The 25,923-nt window shown below is 36.3% G+C and overlaps 1 protein-coding gene across 1 annotated transcript in view; it reads left to right on the top strand.

The window, feature by feature from the left end:
• The window catches only part of SLC34A1 (solute carrier family 34 member 1), a 121,321-nt gene that overhangs the window by 92,796 nt on the left and 2,602 nt on the right, over positions 1-25,923 (top strand). Inside the window, 6 exon segments of the mRNA XM_053719272.1 lie at positions 3,828-3,849; positions 3,852-4,028; positions 10,873-10,968; positions 14,383-14,503; positions 14,759-14,926; positions 21,653-21,769. Of these exon segments, the coding sequence (XP_053575247.1) occupies positions 3,828-3,849; positions 3,852-4,028; positions 10,873-10,968; positions 14,383-14,503; positions 14,759-14,926; positions 21,653-21,769 (701 nt within the window).

Below are 25,923 nucleotides of genomic sequence, written 5' to 3'. Positions count from 1 at the left end.
CTCCAAAAAAGCTGTGATGTCACCAGAGCCACAGGCAGTTAACCCCAGTCCGGGAATGGGTGCAAGAAACAAGGGGTGATTACAAATAAAAAGTAATACAACATATAGAAACACCCAGCACTCACCAGCTAGCTCACAGCTAAGATAAAATCACAACTGGAAAGGTTAGTCACCGCATCTGGCCAAATGGGAAAGCTCAGGCACCACGTCAAGGTCCTTATTTAAAAACAGGTTGTTATCTATCTATATGTATATAAAAGATGCAAGGTCTTCAGTCAAGCAAACCTGATAAACCCAAAAGCGAATGCTTTTACTTGTAATACCCTTGTAATACCCTTGTTAGTGTGGTCACGATATTGCTTAGCGTGACTTGCACAAACAATAGTGTGTTACTTGTAATCTGGCCCTTTATTTTTAAAAAATGAGTATCCCTATTTTACAATCTATATATGCGCATGCTTTCTGATGTAAAAATAAATCCCTGAAAAAAGAAAAATAAATCTCACTGCTATACTTTTGTTCTGGGTCATATATCTTGATCAAATAACTCAAACCCTGGGATTCACAGTATTGTCTCACATTTTGAATCACATGGGAGTTTGTTAATCAATAGCACATGATTGTTGTTAGGTGTACGTGCAAACCGCATCATGGGGTACGTGCTACTGAAATAGTGCAGAAACATTGCCCTTGGTGATTAACAGGCCGCAATTAGCTGTGGGAATTGATGTGGATATATTACACTATTAAGGATACAAAATATGCTATTAAAAAGTTACATATTTAGAACAAAGGGTATGTTGTGGTTTCTGTTTGCTTTTGAAGAATCTTGTACGGGAAGAATTAATTGTACTAAATGTACACTGTAAATGCCAGCTAGTGTCCATGTGTGTGGTTTCTTTTTCTTTAACCCTCACAAGAAGAATAAACATATCACAAAATAAAAAAAAAAAACATTGCTAATGTGTTAATCATTATTTCAATAGCAAACAATTTTTAATGGGTAGCATGTCAGGACATTTCCTGACTTTTCATATCAGGCTACAATAGAATTTCCTTTGTAGAAGATCAGGACATCCTTAAGTGTGTGTAAAAATATTATTAATTACAACGTAGATTGTGAGCAATATATCTAGCGCTCTAAGTGCTAATTTTCATCACTTAATGAAAAAGTCTAAATAGAATGCTGAAGCTTCACCTCAGATTTGTTTTTACATAAATATATATATAGAAAAATAAGATATAATTATATAGTATATTTTAGTAATATGTTCTGCGTTAAAACAATAAATATAGCAATTTTTCTTCTCTAGACTAAGATATTCCTGCTTGTGTAGAATTATATGTAAGTAAACTTTAAGAATAATGGGGTTGATCACAATCTAGAACTTGTTTCAGCAGTTTCTGATCTTTAGACTATAAGTGGGGCGATAATTTTTTATCTCTCTTGAGTGTTAACTCAGCAATAGAGATCCCATGTTAGCGCTGGTATTTACAAGCTGAAAGTAAAAATTTAGGCGCAAGAGCAAAAGACTCAGACGAGCTAATATCTAGAGGTTGAATATCATGACCTTGCTAAATCCCTTTCCCCATAGACTTCTATAGTTAACGCTAAAAATATTTTTTGTTTTTTCACTCGGGCGCTAACACGGAGGTAGCACTAGATCAACTGCGCTAAATCTGAAGGTGTGTTAGGAATATTTGAAATTCCTTTGTTCTTCAATTAGAAATCTATTTTAAAATAAAAAGAACATTTTCCTCTATGTATATCTGTATATTTTTTGTAAAATAAAGATCTATAGCTATATATCTCTATGAATATATAGATATAGATGTATATGTATGATGGTTTAGGGCTCTAATTGTGCCTTGTATCATGGTCTGCTTTGAAATGCTAAATTATTTTTAACTGCATGGCATATACACCAGTTAGTTGTAATTTTATATTTTCTTGGTTATAGTGGACATTACCTGTAGGCTAGTTCAATAGTTGTCAGGACATTTCAGTATCAGTTAGATTACATAAATATTACAATAACAAACAAAACTACCTTGAGAGGGAATAGCACCTGTGATGTTCATTAGCAAGGTGCTTAACTGCTGCACGGTCTGGGCACTTAGCATTTCTTTAGCACCTTTACAATTTACTACTTTATGTAGTAGACTCTTGGTGCCTCAAAGTAAAAGGTGAAATATGTAGCAAATGATTTCTCTAAAAATTATTTTCAACAGATATTTATTTTTTGCTTAAACCGTTGCAACATAATTTGTTTTCTCCCTTTAGCTGTTCTAATTTTAAAACCCTCTTAATTTCCTGTCTTAACATGAGGTTTTCATTAACATAAAATTGATCTAGGTAGTTGTAAGGGCCCGTATAGGGAGGTTTTTCACAGGGATATAAAGGGGAACTTTTGGGGAAGTGGCCCACCTGGTGTTTCGTGGGCAGAGCTGCCAACGGGATAGGTGGTGCCACTGGTATATCGTGGACAAATCTGTGCATGTCATGGGTAAATTGGGTGGAGTCAGGGTGTACTGTGGCCTACCTGGGCCAGGCCCTAAAACTTGAGAAATTCCTGACAGGGGAAGTTGCGGGAGGGGCAGCAGGCAGACCTCACAATCCTGGCAATCCCTCAATATCAGGGATGGTTGGGAGCTATGCCCCACCTATAGCAGCATGATTTAAGAGGGCAGTAAACTTTGAAGATTAATGTTAAGGGCAGGATTCCTTCTACTCCTATGTCCTGAAATATGTAAATTATTAATTTTATTACAAATCAATAGCCACTGTTCGTCTTGTGGATGCATTGCCCCCTCTCTGTGTCCTTGGTCTCTAGTTATCAGACATATATGAGACAAGTATCAGCTAAAATTATTTGGGGAAGGGGGTTCAGGGGCAGAAGATTTATCAGTGCCTAGGGCAGCACAAAGACTAAATACATCATTGTCTGCTTTTCATGAAGCTCTATTACTGTCTATGGGAAGCTGCTTACACTTCTCATGCAACTAGAGGTTACTAACATTCTGTTTGAATTCAGTGGGGACCACTTCAGGAGGTCTCATGGCTGCTAGCGAGACAGACCAGGGAGGGTTAATAAAGCTAGACCACTGCATTTTTTAAATCAATTCTGCCATGGTAGTACATTAATAGTCCCAGTGAAACAATTCCTGTTTTATTGAAATTGTCTCTCGGTAACGAGACACTGACCTCATATCAAAGTAAAATGGAAAATAGAGAAAAAACGAAAAAAACAAGACTTTTCAGAATAACCTTGACCAATTTGAATGTTACTTAAAAATACTTCTTAAAACTCCTCTATGATGAACTAACACAAAATATTTTTAAACCGAGCTTACCAGGCAGTACTATGATCTAGGTATGTGCCAATGGCAGCACGATTCTGGGAGCAGCACATTTTGAGACATAGTTCTACTCCCTTCCCAGACCTACCACATAGCTCTCCAAATGGTTGATACATTAATTTTATTACAAATCAATGATGCTAGGTTGCCTACCTGTCTGTGTGTGTGTGTGTGGGGGGGGGGGGGGGGGGGGTGTTAATACATTTCTCAATGCCTAGGGCAGCACAAAAAATAAATACACTTCTACATATACTGTTTCTCAAAAAAAAGTTACTTATACTATTTATAGCATGTTGGATGCAATTAGCTGTAATTAATAACCAACATATATATATATGTCATACATTACAGGCTCTTCTTCTGATTAAACATTCTTTTTTCAACAGGAGGTAACTTCATAGTGAATTATACATATTGTAAAATGCACATTTTGTGCAGATAAAACCATGTTTCTTTTTGTATTGCAGGGCTTTTGCTGGCGCTACTGTTTCCATGACTGTTTTAACTGGCTGTCAGTTCTGGTTTTATTACCGCTGGAGATAGCTACAGGCTACTTGCACTATATCACTAAGATTGTAGTAGCCAGTTTTTAAGATCCCAAAGTGGTAAAGAATGCACCAGACCTACTTAAGATTATCACTGAGCCTTTTACCAAGCTAATCATTCAGGTAAGTCCTTACCAGGTAAATCTTGTTAAAAAGTATGCATCATTTTTTTTAAGGAGTTGTACTAACCTCTTAAAATTCAAAATAATATTATAATACAAAATAATATTCATTAAGCTTGATTTATTTTTGTATTACTGATTTTTCAATGTTGACGCAATCAAGTCATCTTTATCCAACATTTCTTGAGACAGTCATAATCCAAAATTATGATACTTATTAACACATTTATGGTCAATTGTCTGCTTATCAAATTAGTTACTGAGTAAACCAAGGACGTTTCAAATGGAATTTATTTTGTAAATGGGCGGACTGAACCGAACACTGAAATTGGTTGCCAATGCCTATATTATCTGAACTTTGAAACAATGGTGTAGATTCATTGATGATCTCTTCATCTTTCTTTTATAGTCTATCTCTATTAGGCATTCCTCTAATTAGCAATATATAATTATATTATTTAGTCAATGCATGTTACCACACACAGCAAATGGGAACCACTAGAAACACAAGAAAAACAATCACAGCCAAATATCTAGAAAAAAATTACCATAATGCCTGTATTTAGTTAATATTCAAAACTCTGTATTGTAAAGATACAGTACCTTTGTTTTTGGAAAATAATTTGTCTCAACATTTGTCTTAGATCATGGGAGGAGTAATTTGAAAAAAAAACAAAAATGAGTGACTTTAAAAGATGTAATTTTCCACCTGAAGTTTCTTGTGTGGCAGTGTTGTTTGGGCTTATAATATTTGCTCACTCTGATAACATCAAAGTTTTGTGTTTTACATGTTAGAGTAAAATGCTTTAAAGTGTTGTGGTACTTTGTGCAGTGCAGTCATAACAAAAATGGTTGTAAATGCTTACTTTGTTCAGAAATAGCAGACATGCATGGCACGCCCACACAGGTAATGGTCTTGGCATAAACAGGCAGTCTCTTACTTATCAGCCCTAGGGGAGTGAACAAATTCTCTAACACAGTCGGTAGCCAAGCTAACTCAGCCAATTTAAACTGCAGAGAAGTCAGAACAGTTTACCGACGCCTGCTCCCACTACATAAACGACAAACACTCAGAAGAAGCATTATGATAGGTGAAACCTACATAGGCAATCCCGCTTACAGCACTAAGACATACTTGTGCTTACTAGCATCACTGTGGCTCACTACCGTTGATAGGTGACTTACGCTTATCTAAGCAACCGCAGTTTGTATGCTTGATGTGGGAGAAGCCGTTGGGCTATCTTACCACTCCACAGTTTGGTTTGACTGAGGTTACTCGGCTTCCAACTGCGTATGAGATCTTGCACACTTCCTTAACACATCAGAGCTAGCAGTACACATCCACTGAGCCAAATAGCTTCTCTGCAGTACTTTGAAAGCCCATTGTGGGAGCAGGGGCGTCATAAACTGTTCCAACTTCTCCGCAGTTTGGATTGGCTGAGTTATCTTGGTTATCGACTGCGTAAGAGAATTAGGTTCACTACCCTAGGGCTGATAAGTAAGAAGGACTGCTTGTTTATGCTGAGACCATTACCTGTGAGCTACGAGCTTCTCTTGATATGGATGGACTCCCTCTGACTTACCTGTGAAGAATCTTGCAGAGCATACAGGAGGACAAGGATTGTACTCTCATTTCACAGAGAACAGTGTGCATACTTGTTTGAATTTGCCGTATAAAGAGCTAAGTATTATGCTTTAGCCTCTGTGCTAGCATCGTTATTCACATTATTTGGGATCACAGCCTTAGCTCTTAGCTTACTGCATAGCAGTCTATTTTCTTACACCTAGATTTAGAGTTTTGCGGCCAAAGGGGTGCGTTAGCTACACGTGTTTTTTTTTTTCGCCGCTCCTTTTAAATAACGCTGGTATTTAGAGTTCTCTGAAGGGCTGCGTTAGGCTCCAAAAAGGGAGTGTAGAGCATAATTTACTGCCACTTCAACTCTCAATACCAGCATTGCTTACGGTAGCGGCTAGCTTGAAAAACGTGCTCGTGCACGATTCCCCCATAGGAAAACAATGGGGCAGTTTGAGTTGAAAAAAAAACTTAACACCTGCAAAAAAGCAGCGTTCAGCTCCTAACGCAGCCCCATTGGTTTCCTATGGGGAAACAGTTTCTAAGTCTGCACCTAACACCCTAACATGAACCCCAAGTCTAAACACCCCTAACCTTACATTTATTAACCCCTAATCTGCCGCCCCCGCTATCGCTGACCCCTGCATTTTATTATTAACCCCTAATCTGCCACTCCGTACACCGCCGCAACCTACATTATCACTATGTACCCCTAATCTGCTGCCACCAACATCGCCGACACCTACCTTATATTTATTAACCCCTAATCTGCCCCCCCCCCCCATGTCGCTGCTACCTTACCTACACTTATTAACCTCTAATCTTCCAACTGGACCTCGCCGCCACTATAATAAATGTATTAACCCCCTAAACCGCCTTAGTCCCAACTCGCAAACCCTATAATACATTTTATTAACCCCTAATCTGCCCTCACTAACACGCCGACACCTAACTTCAAGTATTAACCCCTAATCTGCCGACCGGGACCTCACCGCTACTATAATAAATGTATTAACCCCTAAAGCTAAGTCTAACCCTAACCCTAACACCCCCCAAAATTAAATATAATTTAAATCTAACAAAATGAATTATTTCTTATTAAATAAATGAATCCTATTTAAAGCTAAATACTTACCTGTAAAATAAACCCTAATATAGCTACAATATAACGAATAATTATATTGTAGCTATTTTAGGATTTATATTTATTTTACAGGCAACTTTGTATTTATTTTAATTAGGTACAATAGCTATTAAATAGTTATTTACTATTGATTAGCTACCTAGTTAAAATAATTACAAAATTACCTGTAAAATAAATCCTAACCTAAGTTACAATTAACCTAACACTACACTATCAATAAATTAGTTAAATAAACTACCTACAATTAAATCAACTAAACTAAATTACAAAAAAAAAAAAAACACTAAATTACAAAAAATAAAAAAGATTACAAGAATTTTAAACTAATTACACCTACTCTAAACCCCCTAAAAAAATATCAAAGCCCCCCAAAATAAAAAATGCCCTACCCTAATCTAAAATAAAAAGTTAACAGCTCTATTACCTTACCAGCCCTTAAAAGGGCCTTTTGCGGGGAATGCCCCAAAGAAATCAGCTCTTTTGCCTGAAAAAAACATACAATACCCCCCCCCCAACATTACAAACCCACCATCCACATACCCTAATCTAACCCACCCAAAACCCCCTTAAAAAACCTAACACTAAGTCTCTGAAGATCTCCCTACCTTCTATTCACCCAGCCCGGTATCACTGATCCGTCCAGAAGATTCAAGTTCAATCCGATTGGCTGATTGGATCAGCCAATCAGATTTAGCTTGCATTCTATTGGCTGATCGGAACAGCCAATAGAATGCAAGCTCAATCTGATTGGCTGATTGGATCAGCCAATCGGATTGAACTTGAATCTGATTGGCTGATTCAATCAGCCAATCAGATTTTTTCCTACCTTAATTCCGATTGGCTGATAGAATCCTATCAGCCAATCGGAATTCGAGGGACGCCATCTTGGATGACGTCATTTAAAGGAACCTTCATTCGTCGTTAGTCCGTCGGTGAGGAAGGATGGCTCCGCGTCGGCTGCTTCATGATGGACCCGCTCCGCTCTGGATGGAAGAAGATAGAAGACTTTGGACCCTCTGGAGGACCTCTTCTTGCCGGATAGGATGAAGACTTCGGACCCTCTGGAGGACCTCTTCTTGCCGGATTGGATGAAGACTTCGGACCCTCTTGTGGACGGATCGGTGATACCCGGCTGGGTGAATACAAGGTAGGGAGATCTTCAGGGGCTTAGTGTTAGGTTTTTTAAGGGGGTTTGGGTGGGTTAGATTAGGGGTATGTGGGTGGTGGGTTGTAATGTTGGGGGGGGGTATTGTATGGGTTTTTTTCAGGCAAAAGAGCTGATTTCATTGGGGCATGCCCCGCAAAAGGCCCTTTTAAGGGCTGGTAAGGTAATAGAGCTGTTAACTTTTTATTTTAGATTAGGGTAGGGCATTTTTTTATTTTGGGGGCTTTGTTATTTTTTTAGGGGGCTTAGAGTAGGTGTAATTAGTTTAAAATTCTTGTAATCTTCTTTTATTTTTTGTAATTTAGTGTTTGTTTTTTTTGTAATTTAGTGTTTTTTTTTTTTTTGTAATTTAGTGTTTTGTTTTTTTTGTAATTTAGTTTAGTTGATTTAATTGTAGGTAATTGTAGGTAGTTTATTTAATTAATTTATTGATTGTGTAATGTTAGGTTTAATTGTAACTTAGGTTAGGATTTATTTTACAGGTAATTTGTAATTATTTTAACTAGGTAGCTATTAAATAGTAAATAACTATTTAATAGCTATTGTACCTAGTTAAAATAAATACAAAGTTGCCTGTAAAATAAATATAAATCCTAAAATAGCTACAATATAATTATTTGTTATATTGTAGCTATATAAGGGTTTATTTTACAGGTAAGTATTTAGCTTTAAATAGGATTCATTTATTTAATAAGAAATAATTCATTTTGTTAGATTTAAATTATATTTAATTTAGGGGGGTGTTAGGGTTAGGGTTAGACTTAGCTTTAGGGGTTAATACATTTATTATAGTAGCGGTGAGGTTCCGGTCGGCAGATTAGGGGTTAATACTTGAAGTTAGGTGTCGGCGATGTTAGTGAGGGCAGATTAGGGGTTAATAAAATTTATTATAGGGTTTGCGAGGCGGGAGTGAGGCGGTTTAGGGGTTAATACATTTATTATAGTGGCGATGAGGTCCGGTCGGCAGATTAGGGGTTAATAAGTGTAGGTAAGGTTGGGGGGGCAGATTAGGGGTTAAAAAATATTATGTAGGTGTCCGGCGGTGTTAGGGGCAGCAGATTAGGGGTACATAGGGATAATGTAGGTAGCGGCGGTGTCCAGTTGGCAGATTAGGGGTTAAAAATTTTAATTAGAGTGGCGGCGATGTGGGGGGGCCTCGGTTTAGGGGTACATAGGTAGTTTATGGGTGTTAGTGTACTTTATAGCACAGTAGTTAAGAGCTTTATAAACCGGTGTTAGCCCATAAAGCTCTTAAAGGGACAGTCAACACCAGAATTGTTGTTGTTTTAAAAGATAGATAATCCCTTTATTACCCATTCCCCAGTTTTGCATAAACAACACAGTTATATTAATATACTTTTAACCTCTGTGATTACCTTGTATCTAAGCATCTTCTGACAGCCCCCTGATCACATGACATTTTATTTATTATCTATTGACTTTCATTTTAGCCAATTATTGCAGTGTCTGCCACAATCCACGGGCGTGCTCACAATGTTATCTATAGGGTTTACCTGAACTAGCTCTCCCCTGCTGTGAAAAGCAAATACAAAAGCATGTGATTAGAGGCGGCCTTCAAGGGCTTAGAAATTATCATATGAGCCTTCCTAGTTCTAGCTTACAACTAAGAATACCAAAAGAACAAAGCAAAATGGTTGATAAAAGTAAATTGGAAAGTTGTTTAAAATTGCATGCCCTATTTGAAACATGAAAGTTTTTTTTGGACTTGACTGTCCCTTTAACTCCTGACTTTTTTTCTGCGGCTTGAGTTTTGTCGTTAGAGTTCTAACGCTCACTTCAGCCAAGACTCTAAATACCAGCGTTAGGAAGATCCCATTGAAAAGATAGGATACGCAATTGGCGTAAGGGGATCTGCGGTATGGAAAAGTCGCGGCTGGAAAGTGACCGTTAGACCCTTTCCTGACTGACTCTAAATACCAGCGGGTGGTAAAAAGCAGGGAGCCCTTAACACTGGTTTTGATGCCTACTGCAGAACTCTAAATCTAGGCGTTAGTATGTTCGTAGGTGTTTTTCTTGTACAGAATATATTCTCAACTTTGTTGTAAATTATCATTATCCACTGATAGTGTTTATGTTCACTTGTATAGGTGTAATTGTCCCCCCAGTGATAAAAGAGTGCTGTTGTGAGGTCTCTTTCTTATATTTATTTCCATAGCTCTCCTTCTACCCAGTGAAAATACTTATCTGTAACAAAACACACTTGCATTAATATTAACCATGTGTCAAGGGGTAATTTTGAAGCTATTGCACTTGTAATTGTTTTAATCACTATGCAATAGGGTCTCATTCATTGTACAAGTTATCATGTATTGGGCAATAATTGTATCTGTCTATTTGAATGGCAGGAACACCCACTAATGAAGCTGTACTAAATATAGGTGAAGCGATGCTCAATGAAGTTTGAAAGTGATTTTGCCTTCACAACAAGACCTTACAGCAAATTAATAAGCATCTATGTATCTAGCCCATGGTTAGAGTCTCCCTCAGCAGATGCAGATATTACAGATATTGTACAGGAAATCATCAGTAATTGGCAGGCATGTGTGACTTCCCCTTCTGATTGGTTCACTAATGGTTCTCAGCTAGGGAGCCGAAATACTTGTAGCTCACGTGTGGAACTTACATATGTATTTAACCCATTTGTGGGGTTAAACTCATGGATAGCTAGGGTCAGTAGTTTTGCAGTAGAGTGTCCCTTTTAAAAATGGTAGAAGACAATTAAATGTAAAAAGTACCCTGTTTGTGAGACATGCAGTGGAATAAATATTTCTGTTATTATTCTTGGCATTTACAGAAAGTGTAACACTATCCCTACATTCTGGTACTGAATGCACAGTAATGCACTAAAGAGAATAATAGAAAACTATTTTAAGATATCAGTATATGAAGAGTAAGGTTATTTATTGCCTGTTTTAAATATTATCAATTTTTTTAACTCACAGCTGGACAGCTCTGTAATAACGGGGATTGCCATTGGAGATGAGACGCTCCGGAACAAGAGTTTAATCCGAGTAATGTGCAATAAAAAGATACCAGAGGTAAGGCATTCACAAACTGACATTTTTATAAAAAAACACAACTTAAAGTTAATATACTGTGGCCTAGATTATAACTGGCACGCTAATATTGTGTTACGCTTAAACGCTAACTACACGTAAATTAAATAATAATATGGTCAGATTAACACGAGTATTACAAATTGAAAGTAAACATTTAGCAATATCATAAATCCTAAAGTTAATGCAACCATTCTAACTCCTCCCCATAGACTTTTATGGGGCGCACTAAGAAAACCTTTTCAGTTATGAATATTTCAAATTCCTATGTTCTTCACTATTTTTAAATATAAATAAATATATATATATATATATATATATATATATGATTTATTAATTTTTTTAAATATAGATCTATAACTATAAATCTTTATGATTATATACCGATATATGATATATATATATATATATATCATATCTCTCTCTCTCTCTCTCTCTCTATATATATATATATATATATATATATATATATATATATATAGAGAGAGAGAGAGAGAGAGAGAGAGAGAGAGAGAGAGAGAGAGAGATTGTATATACAGATATATCTTGAAATATATTTTTAAAAATAAAGAATGTTGTATGAAGAACATATGAATTTGTTTAAGAATGATATTGCTTGTTTCAAAGTACTTGACTGGGAAGGGCTCAAATGTGTATATACTGTATTTGTCTTTATATGGCTATATTTGTGTATTTATGTGTATATATGGATATATGTGTGCACTTACATATTTGCACATATAAACACATAAATACACATGTATACACATATACATACACAACATCACAACATATAGATATATAAATATATGTGTGTATATACAGTATGTATGTATGTGTATATACTGTATATATATATATATATATATATATATATATATATATATATATATATATATATATAAAAAGATTTTGTAAAGCACAGTACTTGTAGAAACAAGCAGCTGAACTGGAGGCGCACAGCTGTGTAGGTAATAGGGAGAAGCTGCTGGAATAAACAGTATATAGTGTAAAGAGATTACCCTCTAAACTCTAGACACAAGAGGAGAAATACGTGGAGAAGCGCTGTAGAATTTACTAAATCTTCTCCACGTATATATATATATATATATATATATACAGTATATACACATATATACATACACACACATTGGAGCCCTTTCCAGTCAAGCACCTTGTCATATACCATAGCCATTTTACAGCCTTTTTATCAATATTAAAATATTTATTATAAAAAGTCAGCCAGTCATGCTAACCCTTCTCTGGTAAATCAGTTTTACCATTGACTTGTAATATGGTGTTGCGTGCTAATGTCAGTGTGATTCAGCGATACTGCTTATAGTGTCCTGCTCTATCATTAGTGCGACACTTGTAATCTAGCCGTATATGTTTAAATTCACAAGTAAAACGTTTTGATGAAATAATTCAAACGTAACAATAAATTAAAATGATTATCGAAGCTCCCCATTAGCAATAACTTTCAAATTCAAATATTTTAATTAACACATTTTAACACACTTTGTTGAGTCCAAATATCGCTTTCGCTTTTTGTGCTCAACTTGTAATCTGTCTTCTAATGAGACAGTTCCCATAAACTATATAACCCAATTATTGTTGTCTGCAGTTTTTTATTCCCCTGTAAACTAGTGACATATTTTGGGTCAAATAACAATCATGTTAGAATAATGTCACAAGCCTTCTGTGGGTAATATGATGCCCCAAGTTAAATGCCACAACTTAATGAGGCCAATGACAGTCCAGAACCATATTTAAATTTTGCCACCCCTAAGGAAAAGTTTTTCAGTTGATGGTCTACGGGGGAGATTTAATAAGCAGCGGATGCTGCTTTCTCCATGCGAAGTTTCCAGCTCGCCGGAAATATAAGTTAAGAAGCAGCGGTCATAAGATACGATTGTGATGATTGACACCCCCTGCTAGCGGCCGATTGGCCGCGAATGTGCAGGGGGCGGCATTGCACAAGCATTTCACAAGAAATGCTTGTGAAATGTTAAATGCCGACAGGGTATGCTGTCAGCATTTAGCAAGGTCTGGCAGACATGATTCGCTACAGCGAATCATGTCTGCTCGCCTCTTGATAAATTGACCCCTATAAGTATAGTGTGTTGAGAAAAATAGTTAGATCAGGAGTATGTTTTACCTTTTACCCCCTTTTTTCACTCTGATATTTTAAATTGTATCTACAATAAAGGCTTTGATTTATTATGTAAACTACAAGTGGCATTATATTTATATTTTTCTGCATTTTGCAGTTGTCTCAAGATTTTTTGTACTTCCGACACACTGGTTTTTCACTATGGCCCCCATTTATGAAGCTGTGTAATCAGTTTGGATACAGGCTTAGCGCACACAGTTATCACTCACAACACAGGCCTGTCCTGTTTATATCTAGTATAGTGTATGTGGCTCACTCACGAGAGCCTAAAGTTAAAGGGCCATAATATCCAAATGTTTAAACACTTGAAAGTGATGCAGCATAGCTGTAAAAAAGCTGACTAGAAAATAGAAAAAAGAAAGATATTTTACCTCAAAAGTTCCTCAGTAGCCACCTCCCATTGTAAAGGATTTCTAAGCAGCATTTTAGTGTGTCTGTCCTGGGACAGCTGAAAGGATGAGCCTCGTGAACTCTCATATTATTTCACCAATCAGGTAAAGGAAGCTTACTATGAAATCTCATGAGAGTTAAGTCAAATCTCATGAGATCACAGTAAGAGTTCATGACCTCAGCACTGCTGATGCTGATTGGCTGCTGTTCATTTCTTCATTTTTTTTTTATTTTTACCTGCAGCTGGGAGCAGGTGAAGTATAACTTTTTACACAGAACTTATTCTGCTGAGCTGAGGAGATTGTGAGGTAAAATATCTTCCTTTTTTATATAGAGATGCTCAGGTGATATTTTCCTGTCAGCTTTTTACAGTTATACTGCATCAGTTTCAAGTGATTTAGCATATGAGTATTATGTCCCTTTAAGAAGCACCGCTCATGCAACCTAGACTTATTAATCTGAGATGACTGAAGCCCTGCTGTCATGCAATTTGTTGCACTAGAGAAAGGGGTGGTGTTGCACAAGCAATAGAACACATCATTTATAAGTTAATGAAACAAAATGCATACAGCATTGGATTAGAATACTACAAATGAGAGAACTACTACAGAAGGAAATGGACATTATAGTACTAATAAAATGCTCAAATTCTCTAAAACTCTAGTTTGCTATCACATTTTAAAGTTTTCAATGACCAGTAACTCAATAACGTGAATTAATTCCCCATCACACTTTCTTTCTTTCTTTCTTTCTTTCTTTCTTTCTTTCTTTCTCTCTTTCTTTCTCTCATTGTTTTAAATAGTTAACATTATATTTTTTTCTTTTAATTTTAGCTTTTTCCTGATAACTCAATGGAAGGTATTAATCATTGTAACTCCTTGGGGCAATGTTGGCAGGAAGGGAATACCACATGGATTATAAAGAATTTATCTGTCACCGAATGGACAGAGAAATGTAAGTGAATAGACACATTTATAACAAGGTGAAATGCCAAAGAAGAAATAGTACAGTGTCTGTGCTTAGCTACAGATCTTTTATGCCAGAGATCTTATTTCCTGCAAATGAACAAAGGCTTTATCTATATGCTGAGGAAGATATTTGACACCATCTATTTAAACTAATAATATTTTAGAGAACTAATTATGTTGTCATTTTTAGGATACATTTTTGTTCCCTGAATTTAAGAATAAAGCTATTTTTACTTTCCAGGTAACCATTTGTTTGTAAACTCTCACTTACCTGACCTGGCCGTGGGCCTGATATTACTGGCTGGTTCTCTTGTTATTCTTTGTACTTGCTTGGTGATGTTGGTCAAAATCCTTAATTCTGTCTTAAAGGGGCAAGTGGCCAAAGCCATCAAGACAGCAATTAATACTGGTAAGTAAAGCAATATAACAAATGCTAAATTTTATTAAGGAGGAAAATCTGTGTACACAAAATACATGTATGAAAACAGATGCACTTTGACTATAATGGGCATCAGCGTGTATTAACCAAGAAAGCACAAACCAGATAATAGAGAGTGTGTAACTCTAAAAAAAAAGTTTATGTAAGCTGTATAAAATCAGCTTTATGTGAATATCTCCAAATACATGAAACTTGCCAAGAACACATTTTATAATATACAATTTGTGTAATAATACAATACTCTAATGTACAAATCATTTTTATTATTACATTATATTACCTCACTGCAAACCATAAATCTAGGTGATAACTGAAGAGACACACGAAAGAAGAAAAGAGCAATCCAAAAAGCACTTAGTCTTTTTTTTTAATTCTTTCAGGTTATAACATCACAATAAAGCTGTTTAGGTGAAATGCGCGTCAGGCTTGGGGTCTGATGTTCCTTTAGATATTAGTTAATATTTAATGGGCATGCTTAAGGTTGACATCAGACTTTATAGCGTTTTCACGCATACATGGAGAACCCTGTGTTTTTAAATCATTGTTGTATCATGTCAGGAACGACCAAGCAGTAACTATTTTATTATTGGATCCACATGTGGATCAGTAATTGTCACCAATAGGCATTGGAAAAGGACCATCTATTTTTTTTTAGTCATGCCTCCAGCATCAATGGGAATAATTATCATTTTTAATGTATGGTTGCAACTGTATGATCTGTAAATATATATGGATTTGAAAAAAAATGTATATATGTGTGGTTATTTCCAAACAGATCCTATAATTATTGTAATAGACACATTTTAAAATCCTATTATTTTTTACTATATATAAGTAAAAGTTAACTTTTAATAACCATGCTTTGCTAGCGTATCCACTCATTGTAATGATAAAACCTAAGCAATAAAAATAAACAATAGTAATTTACAACAATGTGCACTTGTTATTAAAGGACATACTCTTTTAAACTGTTTTTTGTTGTTGTGTTTATCTTGGGAAAATGTTCATTTAAGGAAATGTTCCTTTAAGACCTTCACCTTTTCCACACCAGAATCCTCAAAATGAAGGGACAGAGGTACAAACCCTAGTAAAGTTCTGTGATTACAAGATATATGTGAATACTATAGGACCATACTCACACACTTGAAAACTAATGACTGAGCTCAGTTGTATTCAGAGGGTCCCGCCTTACGTGATGTGTCCTAAATGATTATCATTTAGGACACATCACGTAAGGCGGGACCCTCTGAATGTAAATGAACTAAATCTGATCCAAGATCAGCTGGGAATGCTGAGATGCCACGGCATTCCTTCAGCTGTAGATCATACACCTGTACTGTTGCTTGTCCATTAACGCCAGTGTGCTTATGCAATGTCCTATATCTGATGTTTTTATATATGTTTTAAATAAATATTTATCTGGATCCTGCGGTCTCCTGTTATCTAACCTGCCAGAGGAGTGGGATAATATTGAGCAAATACAACTGAGAGCTCAGTCATTAGCTCTCAAGTGTGTGAGAGTGGTCCTATATTATTCACATATATCGTTTAATCACAGAACTTCACTATTGTTTGTACCTCTCTCCCTTAATTTTGAGGATTCTGGGGCGCGATCCGATATATCGTAGTTTGCGGCGCAAGCGAGGGAACCCGCGTCGCCCGCAGTTTCAGCTCGCAACTCGAGCTATCCCATATATGTCGCCGTCAGATGCTAACGTGCCGTAAGTCTGACAAACCAGCGATGTCCAGAAATCTGCGCAAGTACAAATTTCTGGCGTCGCCAGTGACTTGCGGCACGTTAGAAACTGCCAGCGCCTACAAAACCTGACTAAAGTCTAAATCACCCGCACTGTCTAACACGCCTCCCTAACATAGCCCGACACGTCTAACACGCCTCCCTAACATAGCCCGACACGTCTAACCCTCTATCCGCTATCCCCCCTCACTATCCTAACAATAAAATATGTATTAACCCCTAAACCGCCGCTCCCGGAGCCCGCCGCTACCTAATAAAGTTATTAACCCCTAAACCACCGCCAGCTATATTAAATCTATAACCCCCTAAAGTGAGCCCCTAACACCGCCGCCATCTACCTTACCTACCCCCTAAAGTGAGCCCCTACCCCGCCGATATCAGCCAATCGGATTGAACTTGAATCTGATTGGCTAATTCAATCAGCCAATCAGATTTTTCTACCTTAATTCCGATTGGCTGATAGAATCCTATCAGCCAATCGGAATTCGACGGACGCCATCTTGGATGATGTCATTTAAAGGAACCTCATTCGTCGGGAAGTCGTCGTGCCGGAAGGATGCTCCGCGGCGGAGGAGCGAAGTAAGAAGATTGAAGATGCCGATTTGCTTGAAGACGTTTCCGATGGAAGAAGACTCTCTGCCGCTTGCTTCAAGACATCGCCCGGATGGAAGAAGACTTCACTGCCGCTTGCTGGAACACATCGCCCGGATCGGATGAGGAGTTCTGCCCGGCGGGGTGAATACAAGGTAGGGAGATCTTCAAGGGGGGTAGTGTTAGGTTTATTTAAGGGGGGTTTGGGTTAGATTAGGGGTATGTGGGTGGTGGGTTGTAATGTTGGGGGGTGGTATTGTGTTTTTTTTTTTGCAGGCAAAAGAGCAGTTTTCTTTGGGCATGCCCCGCTAATGGCCCTTTTAAGGGCTGGTAAGGTAAAAGAGCTTTGAACTTGTTTTAATTTAGAATAGGGTAGGGAATTTTTTTATTTTGGGGGGCTTTATTATTTTATTAGGGGGCTTAGAATAGGTGTAATTAGCTTAAAAATCTTGTAATCTTTTTTTTATTTTTTGTAATTTAGTGGGTTTTTTTTTGTAATTTAGTTTAGTTTATTTAATTGTATTTTTAGATAGATATTTGTAGTTTATTTAATTTATTGATAGTGTAGGTGTAGTTGTAACTTAGGTTGGGATTTATTTTACAGGTAATTGGGTAATTATTTTAACTAGGTAGCTATTAAATAGTTAATAACTATTTAATAGCTATTATACCTAGTTAAAATAATTAACAATTTACCTGTAAAATAAATATAAACCCTAACATAGCTATAATGTAATTATTAATTACATTGTAGCTATCTTAGGGTTTATTTTATAGGTAAGTATTTAGATTTAAATAGGAATATTTTAGTTTATAATATGAATTAGATTTATTTAATAAGAATTTAGTTAGGGGTGTTAGGGTTAGATAGAGTTAATATAGTTAATATAAATACTATAGTAACTATATTAACTATATTAACCCTAATATAATTAGGGTTAATATAGTTAATATATATAATGTAATAACTATATTAACTATAATATACTTAGGGTTAATATAGATAATATAGCTGGCGGTGGGGTAGGTAGATTAAATTAGAGGTTAATAATTTTAATATAGATGGCGGCGGTGTAAGGGGTTCACATTAGGGGATAGATCAGTTAGATGGTGGCGGTTTTAGGGGTTCACATTAGGGGATAGATCAGTTAGATGGTGGCGGTTTTAGGGGCTCACAGTAGGGGGTTAGTTTATGTAGATGGTGGCGGTTTAGGGGTTAAATACTTTATTAGGGATTGCGGCGGGGGATCGCGGTTGACAGGGAGATAGACATTGCGCATGCGTTAGGTGTTAGGTTTATTTTTAGCGATCGCGGTTGACAGGGAGATAGACATTGCGCATGCGTTAGGTGTTAGGTTTATTTTAGCAGATCGCGGTTGACAGGGAGATAGACATTGCGCATGCCTTAGGTGTTAGGTTTATTTTAGCAGCCAGTTTAGGGAGTTACGGGGCTCCAATAGTCAGCGTAAGGCTTCTTACAGTAAGATTTCTCCATTTTCGCCACGTAAGTCCTTACGCTGTATATTGGATACCAAATTGCGCGGGTTTGGTATACCTGCCTATGGCCCAAAAAACTACGGGCGACGGCAGAAATATACGCACGTAACTTCTAGGTTACGCCGTATATAGGAACCCAAACCCGTGCAAATATTGGCGTCGCCGACTTTTGCGGGCGACGATTTTTATCGGATCGACCCCCTGGTGTGGAAAAGGTGAATGTCTTAAAGGAACATTTTCCCAAGATAAACTCAACAACAGAAACGAGTCTAAAAGACAATATCCTTAAATAACAAGTGCACATTGTTGTAAATTACTATTGTTTTATTTGTATTGATTATGTTTTTTTAGTAATTTCACATTGTAAAGGTGATTATTTCAGTTTTCTGTTTACATATGATAAAACCTGAAAGATTTTTTTATAAAATGTTGGTGCTTTTGGGAAAATTATTTTTTCTTTCACATATGTGCACTGTGTATAAGCATTGAGTACCTCCAACTCTGGGTGTACCCAGATGTTCTGGAAAACATTGTTTAATACTGCAGCATAGCCATATTTTTTCTTAGTTTAACCCCTTAATGACCACAGCACTTTTCCATTTTCTGTCCGTTTGGGACCAAGGCTATTTTTACTTTTCTGCGGTGTTTGTGTTTAGCTGTAATTTTCCCCTTACTCATTTAATGTACCCACAAATATTATATACCGTTTTCTCGCCATTAAATGGACTTTCAAAATATACCATTATTTTCATCATATCTTATAATTTACTATAAAATAAATTATAAAATATGAGGAAAAAAATGGAAAAAAACACACTTTTTCTAACTTTGACCACAAAATCTGTTATACATCTACAACCACCAAAAAAACATATGCTAAATAGTTTCTAAATTTTGTCCTGAGTTTAGAAATACCCAATGTTTACATTTTCTTTGCTTTTTTTGCAAGTTATAGGGCCATAAATACAAGAAGCACTTTGCTATTTCCAAACCACTTTTTTTCAGAATTAGCGATAGTTATATTGGGACACTGATATCTTTCAGGAATCCCTGAATATCCATTGACATGTATATATTTTTTTTTAGAAGATATCCCAAAGTATTGATCTAGGCCCATTTTGGTATATTTCATGCCACCATTTCACCGCCAAATGCGATCAAATAAAAAAAAATTGTTCACTTTTTCACAATTTTTTTCACAAACTTTAGGTTTCTCACTGAAATTATTTACAAAAAAACGTATGCGATTATAGCATACATGGTTGTAAATGCTTCTCTGGGATCCCCTTTGTTCATAAATAGCAGAAATACCCCAAGTATTGATCTAGGCCCATTTTGGTGTATTTCATGCCACCATTTCACCACCAAATGCAATCAAATTAAAAAAAAAAAACGCTAAATTTTTCACAATTTTAGGTTTCGCACTAAAATTATTTACAAACAGCATGTGCAATTATGGCACAAATGGTTGTAAATGGTTCTCTGGGATCCCCTTTGTTCAGAAATAACAGACATATATGACTTTGGCGTTGCTTTTTGGTAATTAGAAGGCCGCTAAGTGCTGCTGCGCATCACACGTGTATTATGGCTAGCAGTGAAGGGGTTAATTAGGTAGTTTGTAGGGAGCTTGCAGGGTTAATTTTAGCTTTAGTGTAGAGATCAGACTCCCACCTGACACATCAGACCCCCTGATCCCTCCCAAACAGCTCCCTTCCCTCCCCCACCCCCAAATTGTCCCCGCCATCTTAAGTACTGGCAGAAAGTCTGCCAGTACTAAAATAAAAGTGTTTTTTTTTTTAAAAAATAAAATACATTTTTAGCATATTTACATATGCTACTTTGTAGGATCCCCCTTAGCCCCCAACCTCCCTGATCCCCCCAAAACAGCTCTCTAACCCCCCCCCCTCTGCCTTATTGGGGGCCATCTTGGGTACTGGTAATTTTTTTAATTATTATGTTATTTTTCTGTAGTGTAGCTTCCCCCCCCCACAGACCAATCCCCCACCCCCTGATTAATGTATTTTATATATATAAATACAATTTTTTTATTAACTTTTTAACTTTTAATACAACCTTTTTTTCTGCAGTGTAGCGGTTCCCACCCGCTCCCTCCCCGTGCACGCCCCCGCCCCCGCCCTCCCGTGCACGCACACGCGCCCGTGCGCGCCTCCGATCACCCCCCGCCCACGATCCCGCCCCCCTACACATCATCAAGGCCATCGATGGCCGCCACCCCGCCTCCCGAACCGGCTCCCACCCACCAACGAATTTAGCCGGTGATGTCCGGTGCAGAGAGGGCCACAGAGTGGCTCTCTTTGCGCCGGATTGCTAAAAAAGGTTATTGCAGGATGCCTCAATATCGAGGCATCACTGCAATAACCGGAAAGCAACTGGAAGCGAGCAGGATCGCTTCCAGCTGCTTTCCAGACCAAGGACGTATGCCACACGTCCTCGGTCATTAAGTGTATTTTTTTTGAGGACGTGTGGCGTACGTCCTTGGTCGTTAAGGGGTTAAAGGATAACTGAGGAGATTCATTGATAAACAAATAAGCATTACTTTATGAAAATGACTTTGTAAAAATTGTATAAATAAAAATAGGAAATTCTGTTTTGTTTCACTGTATTTAAAGCAATTTTTAAAAGAGGACAATTGATAGGCTGACCATATTGCCGCTTTAAGAAGGAACACATATGAAAAATACATATGTGAGGGTTCTTATACAAAACCATTTCTTTAAACAGCCCATAAAACAGCCCTAACATATTTATTTTTCATATGTGTCCCTTTTTAAAGCGGCAATATGGTCAGCCTAACAATTGATGTATAATGACCATATTTTATCTACTTTCAGATTTCCCTTACCCATTCACGTGGCTCACTGGTTACTTTGCTATGCTAGTGGGCGCAGGAATGACTTTTGTTGTTCAGAGCAGCTCTGTGTTCACCTCAGCAATTACACCATTAATTGGTGAGTACTTATGTTAACATTCATCACATCAATGTGTTATCTGATGGTACTTTATGTGACTTTGTCAGCTTTTATACTGGCCCTGTACTTGCCACTGGCTAATGTAATCAGGAGGAAGTTGCCGTTATATTCTTTCTACTAACTCTTAATCACTGTGTCAATCAACACGATCGTATTCGATCGGGTTGATCTCTGTCCGCGGCCTCAGAGCAGGTGGAAAAGTTATGAAGCAGTGGTCGTTAGAGCTTGATAAATCAACCCCATGGTGTTTACAGCTGTTTCTCACCTCTTGCTTCAACATATGTCAATAAAACTGAGAAGTATATTAAAAAGTCAATAACTCTGCATATTTATGGCACAATGAGCCTTGTAGGGTGTATTTAAGTAAAAAAAAAAAAGATGGATTATGAGTAAGCACATTAAGCAGCTGCCTATGGGGTATTTCCACAGAGAGGGGTACTTGACTGGCCAGTCATGTCATGATATTTTACCATCCACCCTCTTATCTCACATTCTATATGAAGGAGACTTAAAGGGACACTGAACCCAAATTTTTTTCTTTCGAGATTCAGATAGAGCATGAGATTTTAAGCAACTTTCTAATTTACTTCTATTATCAAATTTTCTTCATTCTCTTGGTATCTTTATTTGAAATGCAAGAATGTAAGTTTAAATGCTGGCCCATTTATGGTGAACAACCTGGGTTGTTCTTGCTGATTGGTGGATGAATTCATCCACCAATAAAAAAAGTGCTGTCCAGACATCTGAACCAAAAAAAGAAGCTTTGATGCCTTCTTTTTCAAATAAAGATGGCAAGAGAACAAAGAAAAATTGATAATAGGAGTAAATTAGAAAGTTGCTTAAAATTGCATGCTCTATCTGAATCACAAAATAAATTTTTTTTTGGGTTCAGTGTCCCTTTAAAGGGACATGAAATCAAGACAATATATTTCATGATTCAGATATAGCATACAATAAACAAGTCTCCAATTTACTTCTGTTATTAAATTTGCTTCATTTCTTTGTTGAAGGAACAGTAATTTACTACTAGGAGCTAGCTGAACACATCAGGTAGGCCAATGACAAGAGGCATTTATGCAACAACCAATCAGCAGCTAGCTCCCAGTAGTGCATTGCTGCATTTGAGCCTATCTGTACATGCTTTCCAACAAAGGAAACCAATATAACAAAGAAAATTAGATAACAGAAGAAAATTGGAAAGCTGTTAAAACTTGCATGTTTTTTCTGAATCATGAAAGTTTAATGTTCCTTTTACTGCCCTGTACAATAAATCAAAACCTGTACTGTGGAACATAGATATTTTTCTTAATCAGAGATAATTGAATTGTCAGGGGTTGCTGGATATAGAATCTAGCTGCAACACCCTTTGACACAAGGTAAATAACACAGAGAATTACCTAGGGACACTGGAAAAATACATTTAGGGGCAGATTTATCACTGATGCCCCTGTTTCTGTGCGAGCCTTCACTTTCATAAATCGGCCCCTTAGTTCTGCATGTGAAAATGCACAAATTTCCATGTTTAAGTATTAGACAGTTCTCAAAATAGCATAATAAAATACCAACTGCATGGTAAATGTTTCTGTACTAAAGCAATGTATATGTTTTATGTTTATACAGATCTTTATAAGCAGACAATGACAAATATTCAGATGTGAGGTCAGCTGTAGATTATCTTTGTCTACAAAACCAATACAACAAACATTGCAAGTTGGACATAGTTCAATAAATATATATTATTATTGTTTAGCATACACAAATAAGAATGTTTGCTATTTGGGTGTATACATCATTGATAGGATCTTTAATTTTAAACTATGTCAATACTTCCTCAGAATTGGTTTTCAGTAACACCTTGGTGTCTGTGATAACGTATGTTGTCCCTATTCTTTATTTATGTGTGTGTGTATGTTTGAATATTTATTTTATACAGAATGTTAAGGGTTAAAATTGGACTAAAACCCACAAAAGTGAGGTGAGCAGACAGGTTGAATAGCAGGTGTATTTTCACAAGTATGTGCTTGAGCTGTAATCCTTCAGTGAAAGAAATTGCTGTGGTAATATTAGAGGAAGTTCTGTGAAGAATCTGAGGTTTGGCTTCAGCCAGTGCAAGCATACCGCTGGCATAGCTCCACAAACAAAGATAAATGAGGTGGGCTAGTTTAGCAGGATATGTTATGCATTCCAATATCAATAAACCATGTTTATTTTTCAGCAATAAAATACAGTTCACAAAACAACTTGGGTTTACAAACCTTTGCTTGCTAAAGCTCTTAAATTCACAGTTTCTGTAAATAAAAATAGGAACGTTTAAGGCGTAATTTAAATATATAACTTTTGCTTTCATTAAAAAAAGTGAAATTAACTAAACACATCATTGACAGTACCAGAAATATTTTACATTTTTCCATCTTTGGGAGCCTTTAGAAAGATAGCTATAATATATATTAACTGCCAATCTTCCTGACATAAGGACTGTATAGTGTGTAGATCTAGTGAAATATTTTAGTATTGCATTACAGAAGAAATGACACAATTGCTTCAGATTTCAAATGTCAAAAGGGTTTCCTCATTTTCTATTTTTAAGATGCGAGAAGAAAATTATTCTAGGACACTTCCAATAATATTATAATAATATATTTTTTTTTTTTTTTGGTTTTTCATTTTTTTTTTAATCATACATTAAACTTGTATATTGTATTGTGGAAAAATTGAAACATTTATATCATTTACAAAAAACAAAAATATAAGCATTCATATGTTTTTATGAAATATATACTTTTATATCACTCGTACACAGAAATCATGGCAAATTTGATTAACTGGTTTAGAATAAGCAACACAGTTCATATAAAAATCTCTTCACCTGTATTGATGCATATTGTAATAAAATACAAGTGCATCCATGCAGTGGTTGTTTTTTTTATCTTCCTGTAAAAAAACATTTCAGTTGTAAACTGATGTTTGCAAACATAGAAATCAGTAATAAACAGTTTGGCCAACACAGAGAAAGAAGGGTTAAAGGGACACCTTGATATTTTTATATGAAATATTTAGTTATGCATAATAAAAAAATTGTTTGATGTAATTTCATTATTTATGTTAGCTTTTTCCTATAATTTAGCTCTAATAATTGTCAGAGATGAAAAAGGCACACTGCATAATTGTCAAGGCTAACCCTGCTACACATCTTTCCCTAACTGGCTGTAGTAGATAATGGGAAAACAGTGCACTATATAATAACACTATGACCTTGGAAGCCTTGTTGTCTGCCTTGATTTACTAGTGGTGGGTGGAGTTTGGCTATGGAAAAACAATTGCAGCAAACTACATGCTACTAATGCTAGTTAGTTTTTAAAATGTTTACATTTGGCTGGTATGTTATTCTGTAGAAAACCAACATAAGTTTTGTAATTACAAGTGGTTTACTTCCTCCTTAATTTTTTTAAAAGTGGAAAGAAAGTTAGAATGTAAGAAACTATATCATGTTGTACTGGGTGTGTAGACAGCAATATGGTGAATATGTTCCTGTAAGGGTAGAGAGGAGAAGTGGTTTGTCTGAGGGGTTTGGAAGAAAAGAGATGTGGAATTGACTAGCAGAACTATAGTTTTATCAGGAAATAAAAACAAATGCACTTGAAAAAAAAAAACCTAATATAGTACCACAGTTACATTTTGCCAGTCTTATGCGTAAAGGAAATGCAAAGGCAAAATGGATATAGCAAAGGGTTTTAAATCTTAGCAGAAATGTGGCAGATATGCTTTAGTTGGTCATTGTATTATTTATACTGCGCTACACAGCATATGTTGTTTATACTGGGAAAAATATACTTAAAACGTCTCCATTTTTAGAAATATAGGAAATATTCATTCAGCTGATCTAAAGGGTTCTACAAAATAAACTGTTCTAATTTGTTACTCCTTAGTGCACTAATGCTGGCCTATAACTATATATTTAACAAAGGGTTAAATATATAGCTAAAGTCATCAATACAAAGCTTAGAATTAGGGGCTTTCCCTCTTTATTAAAGGGACACTGAACCCAATTTTTTCTTTCGTGATTCAGATAGCGCATGCAATTTTAAGCAACTTTCTAATTTACTACTATTATTCATTTTTCTTCGTTCTCTTGC

The sequence above is a fragment of the Bombina bombina genome, chromosome 6 (genome assembly GCF_027579735.1).
Source record: "Bombina bombina isolate aBomBom1 chromosome 6, aBomBom1.pri, whole genome shotgun sequence".
Taxonomy (NCBI): domain Eukaryota; kingdom Metazoa; phylum Chordata; class Amphibia; order Anura; family Bombinatoridae; genus Bombina; species Bombina bombina.
The sequence above is the reverse complement of the archived record's forward strand: the minus strand, read 5'-3'. Positions and strand labels throughout refer to the sequence as shown.